General features: G+C 42.6%; 1 protein-coding gene across 1 annotated transcript in view; it reads left to right on the top strand.

Annotated features, from left to right (window-relative positions):
* The first annotated feature begins 3424 nt into the window (after positions 1-3424).
* Positions 3425-17490, top strand: part of fn1a (fibronectin 1a) — a 30024-nt gene continuing 15958 nt past the window's right edge. Inside the window, exons 1-17 of the mRNA XM_085765739.1 lie at positions 3425-3730; positions 4611-4736; positions 4873-5007; positions 5296-5427; positions 5714-5851; positions 6821-6979; positions 7489-7686; positions 7802-7984; positions 8145-8321; positions 11686-11841; positions 12230-12358; positions 12555-12698; positions 15867-15988; positions 16118-16286; positions 16662-16847; positions 16988-17116; positions 17349-17438. Of these exons, the coding sequence (XP_085621865.1) occupies positions 3601-3730; positions 4611-4736; positions 4873-5007; positions 5296-5427; positions 5714-5851; positions 6821-6979; positions 7489-7686; positions 7802-7984; positions 8145-8321; positions 11686-11841; positions 12230-12358; positions 12555-12698; positions 15867-15988; positions 16118-16286; positions 16662-16847; positions 16988-17116; positions 17349-17438 (2503 nt within the window). The 5' untranslated portion in view covers positions 3425-3600. The remainder of the gene's footprint in view (positions 3731-4610; positions 4737-4872; positions 5008-5295; positions 5428-5713; positions 5852-6820; positions 6980-7488; positions 7687-7801; positions 7985-8144; positions 8322-11685; positions 11842-12229; positions 12359-12554; positions 12699-15866; positions 15989-16117; positions 16287-16661; positions 16848-16987; positions 17117-17348; positions 17439-17490) is intronic.

Genomic DNA, 17490 nt, shown 5'->3' with positions numbered 1-17490 from the left:
GTTTAATTCGCATCATTATTTACTGTATAAAGTCTATGGTGCCGACAACAATACACCCCAATGGGGCTATTTTTTCCCTTTACTCCTATCACAATGAAACTTTACACAATGAAAGTATCCATGAAATGTAACATTTTTTGTATTACAAGTTTCTTTGAAAATGAATTTGAATATGCAAATGAGCCTCACACTAATCAAATATGCCCAAAATACACCCGAATAGGCTTCTTTTTTTCCTTTACTCCTACCACAATGAAACTTTACACAATGAAAATAGACATTAAAAGTAACATATTTTGTATTACAAGTTTCTTGGAAAATGAATTTGAATATGCAAATGAGCAATACACTAATGGAATATGGCCAAAATACACCCGAATAGGCTTATTTTCTTCCTTTACTCCTACCACAATCACACTTCACACAATAAAAGTATACATGAAAAGTAACATTTCTGTATTTCAAGTTTCTTGGAAAATTAATTTTAAATATGTAAATGAGCTCAACACTAATTGACATTTGGTCAAGAAGCCATAAAGCCACAAGCAGCAACAGGGGCCAAATAACTAACACATTCATGTCCATTCAATAAGTTAACCTATGCACTGAGTGCTGTCACTTGCCACACTTGACTTATTCATACACACATGTCACTTGCCACTTAAAAGACCTATATTGACCTTAAGAATGAATTGCACTGTCTTGTCTCCAGTTGCTTTCTAAATTCTTTTTTTTTAAATTAGCGAACAAGCCTTACCTAACGACTTTCCTCCCAGTTTGCAGAGAACATCAGAAGAAAGTCAGAATTCATCAAAGCCATTTCAACGACTGTGTGTGATGTTATGCTGAACTATGTTCAACAACATATGAGTGGGACTAAGAACTAAGTTATTCTGCCCCTGTTTTTGCTGCTTGCGGCTTTATGGCTTCTTGACCATAAGTCAATTAGTGTTGAGCTCATTTACATATTTAAAATTAATTTTCCAAGAAACTTGAAATACAGAAATGTTACTTTTCATGTATACTTTTATTGTGTGAGTAAGTTTTATAAGTTTGATTGTGGTAGGAGTAAAGGAAGAAAATAAGCCTATTCGGGTGTATTTTGGGCATATTCCATTAGTGTATTGCTCATTTGCATATTCAAATTCATTTTCCAAGAAACTTGTAATACAAAAAATTTTACTTTTAATGTCTACTTTCATTGTGTAAAGTGTCATTGTGGTAGGAGTAAAGGAAAAAAAGAAGCCTATTCGGGTGTATTTTGGGCATATTTGATTAGTGTAAGGCTCATTTGCATATTCAAATTCATTTTCAAAGAAACTTGTAATACAAAAAATTTTACATTTCATGGATACTTTCATCATGTAAAGTTTCATTGTGATAGGAGTAAAGGAAAAAAATAGCCCCATTGGGGTGTATTGTTGTCGGCACCATAGACTTTATACAGTAAATAATGATGCAAATTAAACATATTTCCCCAACTAGGATTTCTTAGGACTTTTAGTATGTTGTTCTAGACACCTCATAGAAATGATGTATGGTGAAAAACCTTCTGTGACAATTAGTTCTATTTTGGGGTCCAAAATGAGCTAAATTGCCTGGACTATTGGTTCTCTGGATTGTTCAGCTTCCTCCCACCATCCAGAGACATGCACAGTTAGTGTATCGGAGATTGACTGCCTGTAGGTGTGCATTGTTTGTCTCTGTATGTCGGCTCTGTGAAAAGCTAGTGACCCGTCCAGGGTGAACCTCGCCCTCGCCCTCGCCCTATGTCAGCTGAGACTGCCCCTTCACCCCCCCAATGGCTCTGCATAGACAAGCAAAATAAATGATGAATGGATGGATGTTGGGATATATATAATACAAAAACGCAAGTCATCAGAAGCAATGACGTCAAATGAGTTTCACTTCCCAGTTCACTAATGAAGTTTGTGTTGAAATCTTTACATGTTAACAACAGGTATCCTCAATCTGTATGGAAGATTTTGTCTTCAGTTTCATTGTCAACTGTGTTAAAGGCTGTGCAACATCACTGTGGGGTACATAGCTATATTTTAAAACTTTGCTGATGCATCCATTCGATTAAAACCAGATTTGTTGGGGTAAAAGAAATTCAGGGACTCGTCATGCATGAGTGTTTCAACCCCCAGAGATGACTAAAGACATGGAAAGGAAGTCACAACTCATGGAGGGCAGAAACAAATGTGTCATGAGACAACACAGGAGGATTACTGGAGCTTTCCATTTGCAAAGTGGTCAGTGTTTATAATATTAATAATAGCAGAAAATGCAACCAAAGTTGAGGAAAAGATCAAAGAGAAAGTGATTTAAAGAACCCTTAACCCAGCTAAAAAGACAAAGCAACTAAAAAGTATGTAATAGACTTTTTTGAATAGCCCAGGCTATTCACACTTCATAACAGTACTGTACAAAGCACTGAACAACTGAGGAGGACACTCTTCGATAGAGAGGCCCCATTATAAACTGAACAACCATAAGAGTATAGAAATTGACCTCTTGACACGCACATTACAGAAGTTCACTTGTAGTTGAGGAATCATCTCAATAACCGCTCTGGACATATAAACACTCTCCAGACATTGAAACTTATAAGGCTACTGGAGGCTTTCCAGACACTGACGCCATGTGACCCAATTCCTGCAGATCACCACCAGGACCGTGTTAACACCGATAGGCCGAGATACCACTGCATAACATCACTGTCCAGCGGCAAAGCTGCTCTTCTAAGATGAAAACTCATGCAGCATCTGATTGTACTTGGGTGTAGCAGAGCTCTAGATTACTCATGTCAGGATATGAAGGAAGACCAAGTATCAAGTGATATCAGGCACATGTTTACAGGATAAAATACATCTGTCTTGACATGACCCTACACTTTCAACCACCAGTAATTTACAATGTGAGACCACCTGAAATAAATGTAGACTATGGGGAGATGGTTGTTTAAGTGTCCTTAAGGCAACAGTAAAATCATAGGAGGTCTGAGTGTTTACTGCTAGGATTAAGTTGTCTCCCTGGATGAGAGAGCTGCTGGGAGCAGGGCTGCACCCCTGTGGCCATCAAGATCCTAAATCTTACAACATAGGCGGGTGGGCTGGACATCCTTACCCGGGTGGAGCAATTAAAATCTACACAGGGAGCATATCCCCTCAAGTTTGTTTGTTCGGTTATGCAGGTGGCATGGACACAGCCGCGTTTTTTTTTTCTTTTCAAAAAGTAACCTGTCTTCCCTAATCCCAGAGCAAGGCTTTGTGATCTCAAACGAGCGTTTATCCATCTCTATGTTCTAAAAGTTTGTCCTCACTTCTCCATGCTGCGTGAGTAGTCAGTGACTTTGTTGGGACCTCCCACCTCCGGCTGAAAGCCATGCCCAGATAAATCACTCCCCCCAGACTGGTAACCTGCACAGTGGGGCCGCCGACCGGAGAGGGGAGCAGACAGACAGAGTGGGGAGGCAGGAGCTGCTGCACCGAACAAGAGTTGCACTGGAACCGACTTCTCTCCGTCCCCTTGAGACATTAGTGGCACCTGTGACCACACTCTGCAGTAACCGAGAGGCTCGCATTTGCAACAAGCACTATGACCGGCGGCACCATAGCCAGGGTGCTGGTTGCGCTCTGCATCGGGAGCGCGGTGAACTGCATGCCCAAAGGGACGCACAGGAATCGGAGACAGTCGCAGCAGCATCACGTCTCCTCGGTCTCTCAGGGTAAGTCCTCGTTTTGAGTCACCGGAGTGATTTAAGTGTAGCAGGAGAAGGTCCCCGGGGCCACCAGAGGTCATCTGGAGAGCTCCTGTACGTACAGAGTAGCCAGATGAGAAATCTTTATTTTGACATTTTATGTTTTTTAAAATGGGGAAAACAAACTGGACACATTTTTTTGTGCTTGTGGTCTGTGCCTCTTTGCAATCAGAGCAGCAATTAAGGCTAAAGTTTATGTGTCTTGGGTTTGATAATCAGTTGTTTATCTCCAACAACTTCTCTCATCTCCTTAAATCCACCCGTGTGTGAAGGAGGATCAGGTCTATACAGAGAAAAAGTTAGAGAAGAGATGTGTGTGGCATGTGAAGTCATGGGATGTGAACAAAGAAGAAGCCTGGTGGGGGAGAGAAAGTAAAAAGTGGATATTATTCTCCATTCTGTGCAGCTGATTTATTACTCAGCCTGGAGGCCCTTTGAAGTCAACTTAACACATCCACACTCACTTTCACAGACATGGGTGAAGTCTTGTCCTCCAATAAAATGTGTATTCTAATTTAGGGTTTGCTTACTTTGGTTTACATTTGTCTTTGTCTTGTAACCTGTAATACTGACCAGTGTTTGTTACTGCTGGAGCAATTTCCACTGCCTGCGTTTGTCTTTCCATTTTGTAAAAGGACATAGTGAGCAGGTATGGGGTTTTTGGGTGTGTGTGGGTGGAGTGTGTGTGTTTTTTTTCTGTCTCATACACACATTTTCCCTGCACAGTGAGTGTTTTGGAGTATAAGCAAAGGCAGGGGGTATTTTCTTTTATGAAACCTCCTGCTGCTAAAATTGAGCTCATACTAAAGTCTCATCGGTTTTCCCTCATCCCCCTCTGTCCTGTCAGACGGCTGTCTGGAGAATGGCAACACGTATGCCATTAATGAGCAGTGGGAGCGGCCGTATTTGGGAAGCACGCTGATCTGTACCTGCCATGGAGTCGCTGGCATCAAATGTAAAAGCAAACCTGAAGGTGAGTTTGATACTGATGCCTTTCACACGTCTTTTTGCATCATTCCCCACATCAGTCTGTCTCTAGTTCCATCTGCCTTTAGCACAACACATGTAGGACAGACCTTTTCCATTTGTTTTTTCTTTTTTTATAACAGAGGAGAAGTGCTTCGATAAAATCAACCAGCTGTACTACTCTGTGGGAGATACCTACGAGAGACCCAAGGATGGCATGATCTGGGACTGTACCTGTATTGGATCTGGGAGGGGCAAGATCAGCTGCACCATTGCCAGTAAGTGTGTTTTCTGCCAACTCCAGACCACACAGCCCAGCTCATGTGTTTCATGTGTATATCCCGATCTGCCAGACTCAGGCCTGTAAACTGGTTATACTCCCTATTCTCTACAACTGATTAACAACTGGTGCCATGCAGCTGTTTGCAGTTAGCCGGGCGGTTAGATAATGGGAGAAATGTCTGAGTGTGTGTTTTTTCTTTTCCTTTGCTTTCTTAATGTGAATACACACACATGTAGTCATCTGGTCATCTCTGGATCACCTTTTTTTCTCTCTCTCTACCCAGACCGCTGTCATGAGAATGGGGCATCATATAAGATAGGTGACACCTGGAGGAGACCCCATGAAACAGGAGGCTACATGTTGGAGTGTGTTTGTCTGGGTAACGGCAAAGGAGAGTGGACCTGCAAACCCATCGGTGAGTCATTAAGCCTGCCACTGACAGACGTGACTATATTTACATAACTACTCGTTGATGTATGTGCTTGCTTAGCTGAAAATGTATCAACATTGTGAGTTTCTGAAGGCTAGTGTGTATCATAACAACTGTAGCAGAAGCTCGTTAAGCGTTAATTGCCACCACCTGTTTCCCCCAAAAGATTTTAGTTGGAAAACCTACAAGTAACTCGTTTTTCAAACTATATGCAAGATATATTTTTGAGTGATTCACAGCTTGAGTGTGTTTTTTGTTTGTGTTTTCGCAGCTGAGCGTTGCTACGACAACTCAGCGGGAACTTCCTATGTTGTCGGAGAGACGTGGGAGAAGCCGTACCAGGGGTGGATGGTGGTGGACTGCACCTGTTTGGGAGAGGGAAGTGGACGCATCACATGCACCTCCAGAAGTAAGATATGTCTATATATCTAAGTATATCTATATCTACAGTAAATAAGGGCTCTAGACTGCCCCTAAATGGTGGCATTTTACCCTGAAATTTTAGACAGTGAAAGTAATTTTTCATGCAACCAGTACATTTACAAAAACAAATTGTAACACTGGTAACATGTGGAAAGGGCAACTTAAAGGATCTGGAATCTGTCATTAGTGGTGGCAGGCCAATGTGTGTGAGTATCATGAATGAAAAGGAAATGTGATTTGCTGTGCAAGTCGATTTACAGTGTGCGCCCCAAAATCTTGTGCTTGTTCATTTAAAATTCTAAGTTAAGGACCACATAAGTGAGTCTGGAACCCTGAAATCTATATTTTTTATCTTCATTAGCCTTCTTTATCTGTAGGACTTTTGGTGTTTACCTACTAGTCCGCAACAAACAGGAAGAACTGGGTCACAGGCAGAAAATTAAATTAGCTGCTGAGGAAATCCTGCTGTACTTGAACAAGAAGCATGCGTGTATACACATGTACCGCTTAATCCTCATGAAATGTCTCACAGATAAACTTTCCAGCCACACTATCAGGACTACACTAAAAGTTATGTGTTGGGAGGATTTCTACAACCTCTGCAGGAAACATTTACCGGTTGTGTTTCTCATTAGAAGCATTACTTGTATCGTTAATGGTTTTGACTGATGTAACACATGATAATGAATGTTATTCCATGTTGGTTTGTTGTCGCATGCAATTCTTCAGGGTGGCCTTGCAAGGTTTTCTCAGTGGAGCTCATCAATAAAATGCCATCATGCATGTGTTCAGTAAGCTATCCACAAAGTCACCAAAATGCAAACATGGAAACAGCTGGTGGCCAGAAGGAGGCACTCCCCACAGCACCGTTGCTGATTTTCTTATTCCTCTCAAGGCCTTTAGCAAAAAAGCCACAATCTTTATAATTAATCCCAGTGAATCTCTACTCTCCTAGATCGCTGTAACGACCAGGACACTCTGTCCTCTTACCGTATTGGAGATACCTGGACCAAGACAGATGCCCGCGGCCACCTGCTCCAGTGTCTGTGCACAGGAAACGGCAGAGGGGAGTGGAAGTGCGAGAGGCATGCTTCACTTCACACCACTGGCCTGGGTGAGAACTGATAACATCCCTGTCTCTCCTCTGGCTTTTTCCCCCTCTTTCACACTCTGTGTGGAGAGAAGAACGTACACCAGGGACAGATGCTGTGAGGGGGGAGAGATAACAGATGCCAAGTGTCTGAGTGCTGAAGTGAGAAAGACGAGTCTTGTAACTCATGATCATGACCTCATGAAAGAGAGACACAGACATGGACCAGGGGGATGAAGAGGGAGGAATGAGGCACAGGAGAGTGGAAAAATGTGCTTAAAGTGGCTTGAAGTGATTACAGGGTGTGAGATGGAAACATATGCTCATCGTGACTGTGTTTTATTGTGTGTATTATACAGCACAACTCATTGATTGATGATTTTAGGTGACTTTTAACAGTCTTTCCTAAATGCTTAATCCATGACATTTTCCCTAGAGTTGTCACGTAGATGTGATTTTAGGATTAAGAAATTAATGGTATATGCTTTTGACATTTTTTCTATGTCTGACTCGTCTCTCATGTTACACCTTAGGCACTGGCTCTCGTGTGATCACTAACATCCAGCCTGCGGTCTACCAGCCCGCCGCCGTGCCAGAGCTTCCTCAGGAGGGGCCCTGTCGCACAGAAACAGGACTGTCATACTTCATTGGCCAGCGCTGGCTCAAGACCCAGGGAGCCAAGCAGATGCTCTGTACCTGTCTTGGCAATGGAGTCAGCTGTGAACAGTGGGGTAAGAGAGGTTTTCACTTAACCTGTGAAGCAACAATAAACCCACAACTCAGCAGGTGAAGTGAGAATCTCTTGTCATGTGATTAGTGATGTTAATGTATTTGTCTATTTTCCAGATGGACCAGCTCCAGTGTATGGTGGCAACTCTGGAGGTCAGCCCTGTGTGTTCCCCTTTGTCTCCAAGGGAAAGACCTACCACTCCTGTACCTCTGATGGACGCAGCGATGGACAGTTGTGGTGTTCCACCTCCTCTGACTTTGAGACTGACCAGAAGTACTCCTTCTGTACAGAGAAGAATGGTGAGTGAATATGAGTGTTATTAGAGCAGCTGCATCATATCTCTCACATCAGTTTTTAATTGGGCTTAGCCTGGATGTACATAAACAGGAGTTGTGGTGGGGTTTGGGTATTGATAAATCATGAGTCAAAAAGTGATGGTGATCTCTTTTCTTCCAATAGCAATTGTGGCAACACGAGGCGGTAACTCTAATGGTGCTCTGTGCCAGTTCCCCTTCGTCTACAATGGCCAAAACTACACTGACTGCACTGCCGATGGACGCAGAGATGGCATGAAGTGGTGTGGCACCACAACTGACTATGATTCAGAGCACCGATTTGGGTTCTGCCCCATGGCTGGTAAGTTTGTGTGTGTGTGAGATGGAGAGAGTTTGACACAATCTTAGGCCATACTATTAAAAATGTTGTTTAAATGGTAGAAGTAAAGAAAACAAAGGAACAACAAGATAAGAATCTGCTTTTAAATGTGTCTGCATTAATGTGGACATGGTCTCACAGGCCTGGACAACTGACCAACTTGTAGACCAGTGAGACAGTTTGCTGGCCACAGGGGTAACTAACGCGATTAGCTCAGCTAATTGCAGCGTCTCTCAGGTCTTAAATAAAATGCCACTCCCCCTGTCTGAATTAACTTGGCCTCTCTATCCTTTGTCCTTTGTTTGTTGTTGTTTGACAATGAAAAGATTTGATGGTTGATTTTATTTCATTAGCATAGAAGCGATTATCAGAGTGATGATAAGAGGGGGCTGGAGCTGACAGCACAGACAGTGTAATTTACAGTTCTTACGCCTTTATGTTTAGCAAAGCCAAATTCAAGTAACAAATTCACAATTCACTGTTGCTGTGTTGGGTTGGTGTTAATTAGATCTCCTTAGGCAACAAAAGAGGCTGAAGCCAGTGAAACACCAGGGGGTCATTGACACTGCACTTCTGTCTGTGAAACTGTAATGAAATGGTAATGATGACACAGACAGGCTGAACAAAGAGCACAAACTATGAAAATCTATAGGACTTGATGTCAGAGTAAGCCCAACTGTCTAATTTAGAAACCACATAATTACAACAGTTTATGGTGGATGCAGTCAGTGCTGAAGCCACTTTATACAAACACAGCTGAGTCGTCACAACAAGTGAAGTGAGTCACTGCTCTGAATCTCTTCAATGGGGGATCCAAGGTTGCAAAGGTCTGAAGACATAAATCTAGTTTTATCTAGACATGGCTTCAATTTGTTGTCTTTGTTTGCTGTGATGCTATGAAACAGTATCCACAAATAGAAGTGGGAGTATCTCTAATTTAAAACAGTAAAGTCGGATCAACTTAAAAGCAGACAGGCAGAGGGTGTAATAGTCTGTTTGGCAGTGGGCTGCAGAATGTGGATGGTACAAAGTGGAAACATCTACAGGATCTTATCAGAGATTCTCTTATCTTTGAATTCTGGAGAAAAATGGAGCACTCAATTTATTTCATGTCATAATCTGTTTGAAGATTTTTTTGCTTTGTGGCAAGACAGATAGGCAACCCTTTGAAGTAGCTCAAATAGTTTGTTCATGCTGTGAACATGGTGGGGAGGTGGGCTGGCGTGTCCAAAGGTTTGCACATGTCAACGGCCTGCAGACTAGTAATCTTTGTATGCTAAAACTAACCTTTTGTGGTTATTTTTAAGGGATCCTTTTCTTCAGAATTTCTTGCATGTTAACTTCTGTCCTGAGACAAACCTTTGAGACAACACCCTGTCGTTAAAACACCGTGTCGAGATTTAACAAGGGCAAAAAGAGCATTCACGCCCTCTAGCCAGCCAGTGTCAGAGCAGGTTGTCTGGTGGTAAACCAAGGCAAGCAGTCTGAACAGCGGGGGGCCTTTGATATTGACATTAATGACTCCACAAGGACTGTCAAAACAAACACAGTAGTTGAGATGTTAATGGTGAAGTTTAACTCTGCTATCTGCCATGTGCCCCTGGGTTGACGGGGCAATGGTCTCCAGCTGTGAGCCAACATCCAGGGTACATTACACAAACTGTAGCTTCATTACGATTAGATCCACTCATATAAACATTATTACTTATCTCTCTTCAGCACCAGGAATGGGGTTTATGTTTGGCAGCAGGAAAAACTTTTGTTTAGTTTAGCCCTATGCGTTAGTAACATCCTCCTATCAGGTGGTTATAAAACTGCTTGTCCCCAGGGGGGGTTGTTAATTGTTTTAGCTCCCACAGCTGTTGGCTGTGGTGCCCAAACAGCCCGTTAAGTTTTAAATGGCCACTTTCAGAGTCATTAAACTAGTGGTCGGATTACCCTCAGATAGTATTGATTGGTTCTACAGAAAAGACATGCACTTGGCAGTAGAGAGACAGGAAAGCAGGGAGAGAGACTGGAGGGGAATGACATGCGCTAAGGATTGTCTTGGTCTGGAATTGAATCAGTGATTCAGGCATATGCCAACATGGGAAGGACTTAGTGATATTAAATAGACTGATCAGGCACAACATTATGACCACCTGCCTAATATTGTGTTGGTCCCCATTTTGTTGCCAAATATACAACAAACTGTAATGCACTGTGTATTCTGACACAGTGCACTGCATCAGAAACCAGCATGGACTTCTTCAGTAGTTTGAGCAACAGTAGCTGGTATGTTGGATTGGAGGCCATGGGCCAGCCTTCATCCCAATGTGTATCAGAGAGCCTTGGCCACCCAGGACTCTTTTGCCGGACCACTTCCGATCGATACTGACTTACTCCCGATTATTCAAATGTCTACATCAATTTTAAATGTGGTAGCCACAGCTTAGGCCAAGGGACATGTGTGTCCTACACCATGTTCTCAACATCTCCAGCCACTGTATTTCTGCTTCAGCTACATCCTTGCTGCACAGCTGCCACACCAAGTCAAGGATCTGTACTTCCAGGAGCCAGATGTCTGGCTCTGCTCCAAATTCTTCTTGGCATAGAAAATCCCTGGCTGGGCTCCAAGAGAGCAGATCTGCTATCTCTCTCCTTCTCCTCCTCCCTTCCCTTATGGCGACTTAAAGAGACGCGTTCATGGGCATGCATGCATGTCAGTTTTGTCTGCTCTACCTGCTCCACTGCAACACAGCTGAGGCAATGTCAGTCATTTAATCTGCAACCGAGTCATATTCTCTGCATATTTAAAGTCAAGGACTTTATTGTGAGGTCTGTGTCTGTGCTCTCACATACGGTTAAGATCTTCATTATTAACATCGTTATTATTTTCCACATGTTCTCTGCCCCACACAGGAACACAGACAGGCCTCTGCTTGTCCCACCTACCTTTGCACACTTTCTATGATTTCCTGATAAAAACCACTCACTCTTATAATTACTGGAGAACATGTGGTGAACACACACAGTCATTCATACACACAACAGCTGTTTCTCACTTTTAATCAAATCTTGGTTTCAACGGACACAGGTGCTCTGTGATGGTTACATACGTCCTCTACATCCCTGTGTAGTAATTATAGGGTAGAATCAGTCATCTTCAAGAGCACTCATTCATTACAATATGCCTGTTTTTATTTTGCTGCTGGTATGCACTGCTCATGTTGCTAGGTAATATCTGCAAATGTGTTGGATATATGTCTGTACAACTGATAATTCTGAATGGGTTTTCACCAGAAGTTAAGTCAGTGGCATGCCTTATTACAATGTTTCTTTTGGTTTTTTGTCTTGTGTATTCTAGCCCATGAAGAGGTGTGTACAACCAGTGAAGGGGTGATGTACCGCGTGGGAGACCAGTGGGACAAACGGCACGAAGTTCTGAGTCACATGATGCGGTGTACCTGTGTTGGCAATGGCCGAGGAGAATGGAGCTGTGTTGCTTACTCCCAGCTGAAAGGTGTGTATCTGTGTGTGTCTAACAGCAAGAGACAGAATAGGTCACTAAGAGTCAGAACAAGTGATTCCATCCGCTCACATATGTGGCATTATAATTACTGAGTAGTATTATTGCCTCTCTGAGAGAAGAGGTTAAAGGTCATATGTGATGTAGTCCCTCATCCACCTAAAAGATCAGAAGTCAGCCTGCACACCTGCACTTTATGGGGCCTCAGTTACACCTGCAGCACATGCATACAGACAGATACAAACACACACATGCAGGAACACGCACATGCAAACACACACAGCATTCAGAAGAGCAGATGAGGAAAACTAGAAGAAAAGTTTCCTCTGCACATTTCTCTACCACGTCTCTTCAAGTCTTACTGTCTCTGTGTGTGTTGCAGACCAGTGTATTGTGGACGGTCTGACCTATGAGGTGAATCAGACCTTCACCAAGCAACATGAAGAGGGATACATGATGAACTGCACTTGCTTTGGTCAGGGGCGTGGCCGCTGGAAGTGCGATGCCATCGGTGAGTTTACCATGCTGACATCCTACACGCTGCAAAACTTCAATCTGATGTCATGTCCTAAACTACTACTATGGAATGGACATGATTTAAGTTTTATTTTTTGATATATTCATGGAGCAGCAGTTGCGCTGTAGCTTCAGAGCTCTTGTGAATGGACCCTGCTTCATTACCTGACTCCATGTGACTCTGCCCCTAGATCAGTGCCAGGAGCCGGAGACGAAAGCCTTCTATCAGATCGGAGAGTCTTGGGATAGAATGATCCATGGAATCATGTACAAGTGTTATTGCTATGGCAACGGCGTCGGAGAACTCAGCTGTGAGCCCCAGCAGGCTTACCCTGGTAGGATGCTAAATTGACATTATTTTCTACAATCTTGTTTGTTTGTCTTTTCCCCACATACTCATCTTTTGACTCATTACTTTTTCCGTGCTGTTCTTGTCACTTTGATTCTCGATCCAGTTTCAGCGTCTGGTAATATTGTGTTATGCTGAACTTGTTTGACTGTTAGATATTCATTCAGTCTGAGTGTTGGTAAGCTTTGGAAGCTGTCCCTCTGTGTAACGCCAGGTAGATAATATCACTTTGCTGGAACAGACTAAACATTCCCAGTGGCAGTAAAGACTGTTAGGCCTCAGTGAGGATGTGTGCACGGCTGATCAAATGGGTAAACTTCTACAAATTGTGCTTCATTTCTTGCTGTAACTTGAAAATGAGGCCCTTGACTTTGATGTGAAACAGGCAGAGTTGGGGAGGGGGGGTGTGATTTCCTCTCTTACAAATACACCCCCAACTCTGAGCCTTTGTTCCTGCTAGCATGTGGTCCATCCCCTGTGCTGCTATTGCCACAGCTGTACAAAATACTTCTCCCGAACACAAACTCAACTTTTAATGTTCACTGATGAACAGTTTCCAGTTTTGTTGATTTTAGCAACTTAAAGTGTAATCTAATGCCCCATAGCTACAGTATATCCCTCACAACAAGGTCATGCTTCATTGCACAGCATTATATGACCTTGATGGTTACATTACCTTACTCCTAATGACTTGAAACCAAGCTTGGCGAGATCACATCGCTCCAAACAAACAAAATCTTTCTCACAGTCTTGTCTGGACTTTTATTTTCTCTCTCTCACAGCTGTTAATGTTTACTTGTCACTCTTCCTCCTTTGTCATTACAACTAACCACACCACATAGCTCATTGTGCAATGTCTTCAACTTTTCAGGCTTTTGTCTTTTTGTCTTTATATATAGATTGCCATTAGTTAGGGGTAGACACCGCCCTGTTAGGATTCAACTGATTTTTCTTTCTCCACTGCCGTAGTCGGCCTCTTGTGTTAATTTGCTCTCCAATGGCAAGTAAATCAACATGCCATGTTGTTCCCTTTTACACTTACCCTAATTCATGGGGAAAAAATAGTGATGTGGATGTACAATGTGTGTTTATGGCTTACATTTGCTATTTTGAGCAATAAAACATTTTAACATATCCCACAGCGGACATAAATGTCAGTACAGCTCCAGGCTGTGGTGTCAGTGCCTCAGAGCCTCAGGTTCGACTCGTCTTACGTAAGGGAACATTTGAACTGTTACTTGTTTGCTGTGTGTGTAGAGCAGGTTGATGGGAGATACAAAATGTAGGGCACTATTCTGCAGTAAGTGGCCATAATGGCAACCAGCTGTGAACTTGCTGTCTGTGTGTGAGTGTGAGCATACAATACAACATAGTAAGATTTAGGGCGAGCACAGAGCAGATCCAGACTCCCTCAGTTGGCTTACTGGGTGAAACACCATAAAAGGTAAAAACGACAAACAATGGGGGATTTTTCAGCGCTTTTCACAAGACTTGATAAGATCTTCTAAAAAAATTGTTTTCTTTTCTGCCTCCCGTGTCACCCTAGTTGTTTGGGGTTTCATTTAATTGTTTGAGGCGTGTTTTATTGTTCGGATGGCTCTCAGTATTACTTCCCTTTACTGTGGTTCTTCCTTATCACAGTCTTGTCATGCTACTGCTTGTATCAAGACTGAATGTTGTGTCTATATGTGCAAAGTAAAGGGGGATGTTTGTGCTTGTAAGTCACACAGATGTGTCTAAGTGCATATAATGCTGCGTGTGTGTGTGTACGTACAAGTGTGCATCCGTTTTCATTTGCGTCCCACATCTGATTCTATGTAACCCTTACCCTCACCAGTGGCCTGTGGGTCTGTAATAGACGGTAATTGGTTCCAGATTGTTTTTGAGGTCTGCGTATCTGCTCGCAACTTCTGGTTAACCGAGCCACTTGCTCAGTAACTTTGATTACAGGTCTGCTATTTGGAAAAGTGGTCAGAAAACCTCAGTTCTTTATAGAAGCTACCAGTTTCTATCAGCACAGCTTATGTCAGGATTCTGCTCACCACATGACTTCTGTTTGCATTAAAGATGATGTGATTTGCTGTTTCATCTCTGAAACCAGTTCAGAGACTACTACTAGAGTGCTGGTGTCAGTCCTGTTGTCTTTTGTTATTTACTAATCTGTCTGGAGTGTTAAGTGTTAATTCAATGTGAACGCTCTGTGCATTATCTGATAAATTGTCTGTTCGATGCAGTATGATACAATAACATGCTCAAGCTGCTGTAAGCTACAAAAACCCATTGCCTTTTTCCAAGAAATCCAGTGACAGACGTGGCCAACTGTCAAAGACAGCTGTTTGGCAGTCTGTGGTGAGGCTGTGAGGAATTTAATTGAACATCAAAACCTGTATTTCTTGGAGTGAAAAGAGGTCATCCAGCACAATGAATTCCATGACTTTCTCAGATCAGTTTAAATGTTTTTTCTCTCTCTAAGTTTGTCATATTCACTTGTGCAATGTTTGTGCAAATGAAATGCAATCTACTCATCTGTACCACATGAAGCTCTACAAGTATTCCCACGACATTTCAGGGTTTATTCGACAACAGGTCATTCTGTAGAGGAAATTCAATTTTCTTCAGATATTCGATCCAGCATTTTTACTAATGCCTGTTAAATTCAATTTTTTATCGGATTAGACTCATACTGTTTTGATTATTGACTACTTTGGTAAAATCCAAAGCATATGAGTCATAACAGTGGTAAGAGGTATGACAAACTATCCCTGCATTACATAAATACCCCTATGAGAACAGGGAGGGTTAGAAGACATGGTGAAGTGGCGAAGGTTACAGAGTAGAGAAAGTAGAACTGTTGAAACCTGTGCTGGAATCTCACAGGGATGTGTGATCTTTCCCTCACTCTCTCTGTTCAGGAAAAACTTCTACACATTGGCAGATACTCACTCACTCTTAAGTCAGGTTATGTGAAAGTCCAGGTTTTAAATTGAGATAATTTTCTATTGCAGTATTTTTTGTACGTTTGTGCTCATCACAGTTACTATTTAATTGAGGTATTACATAATAATGTATATTTCTTTCAGGCCATATTTTACTGTCTTTGCTGTTCAACCCAGTGATCCTGGTCTGCTTACCCATCTGTCTGTGTGTTTCCCAGGTGGTCAACCTCCTGTCCAGGTGATCATTACAGAATCTGGAAACCAGCCCAACTCCCACCCCATTCAGTGGAATGCCCCAGCATCTGCTCACATCACCCAGTACATCCTCAAATGGAGAGTGGTGAGTTTTCACCAATAACAAGGACATGACTTCTCCCCCGCACCTCATTTGTAATATCAAACGTCCAACTTCTGGTTCCACATGCTGGCCATCAAACCCACTCACATCTCCTGTCCTAACCTCCTTCAGAAAAACACAAACACCCCATGGAGGGAGGTGATGATCCCTGGCCATCTTAACTCCCACACCATCTCTGGCCTGAAGCCAGGCATCACCTATGAGGGTCAGCTGATCAGCATTCTGCGGTTCGGACGCCGAGAGGTCACACGCTTTGACTTCACCACCACTTATGGATCATGTGAGTCGAGAGATCTCAGTTTTGGATGAGGTGCAACTCCTCTTGGTGTGGAAACTTTTCCTCTGCAGTGTCACTGCATGCTATTAGTGTAATCTTATTAACTGTTGCTGCTTTGCAAAATATGGAAGATGATATTGAAGACAGGAATCTAGGGAAATACTTGCAACAAAAAAAAACCCAACAACATCTTTTTCTGGCTTTTTTTTTGTTGCTCTGCTTGATTCCCTAAATTCCACCCTTACTAAATCGGGAAATCCTCATTCAGATTTAGTTTAGAACTCTTTTGCCAGAGTGTCGTAGCCAGTGATGCCAGTGCTGATCTCAGAGGCAGCAAGTTGCCAACTCTTTTATTTTCCATCTGTGTTTCTCCTACAGTGGCTACATCGCAAGGAGAGACCACCCAGCCTCCGCCTATGGTCGACATCTCAGAGTCAGTGACTGAAATTACCTCCAGCAGCTTTGTCATCTCCTGGGTTTCTGCCTCCGACACAGTTTCTGGTTTCAGAGTAGAGTATGAGCTCAGTGAGCAGGGGCAGAGCACTGGACAACCCATCGTGCTAGGTAACTGCAGATACACACATGAATTAATTTGCTCAGCTACAGCTTGGTTTTTATATTGCATTGCTATATTTTAGCCTTCCTTAAGCTGCTCATGAATAAAAACCATTGTCCTCATACAATATATCTTTGTTTCCTGTCAGACCTTCCCCGTACAGCTACCTCAGTGAACATTCACGAGCTTCTGCCTGGGAGAAAGTACACTGTCAACGTCTATGAGGTTACAGACAGTGGAGAGGACAACCTCATTCTTACTACTTCACAAACCACTGGTGAGAAGAAGCATACAAACACTTTCTCATTTTTCATTTTTCCCAAACATCTTCTTTACTGTATGTTTTTCCTTTCGTCATCTTAGGCACAAATACTGCTGCTAGACTGAAATACAGTTTTGCATCTGTCAGCTGCCTAATAAACACGTGCCAGGGACAAATCAAGCAATCCAGTAAAAATAAAGCAGTTGGTTGTAATTTTCCGTCTACTTACACTTCATTTGTTCCATAGCACCTGATGCTCCCGTCGAGCATGAGGTCGAGGAGGTGGGAGAAACCTCTATTGTGATCACCTGGGACAAACCACTGGCTCCTATCACTGGTATGTTATGACACTATCATGTTGGTCACAGGCAACGTCTATCAACTTTCTC

This window comes from Trachurus japonicus, chromosome 21 (genome assembly GCF_045865225.1).
Source record: "Trachurus japonicus isolate A0001 chromosome 21, Traja_1.0".
Lineage (NCBI taxonomy): Eukaryota > Metazoa > Chordata > Actinopteri > Carangiformes > Carangidae > Trachurus > Trachurus japonicus.
Note: the sequence above shows the minus strand (reverse complement) of the source record. Positions and strands in the feature narration are given on the sequence as shown.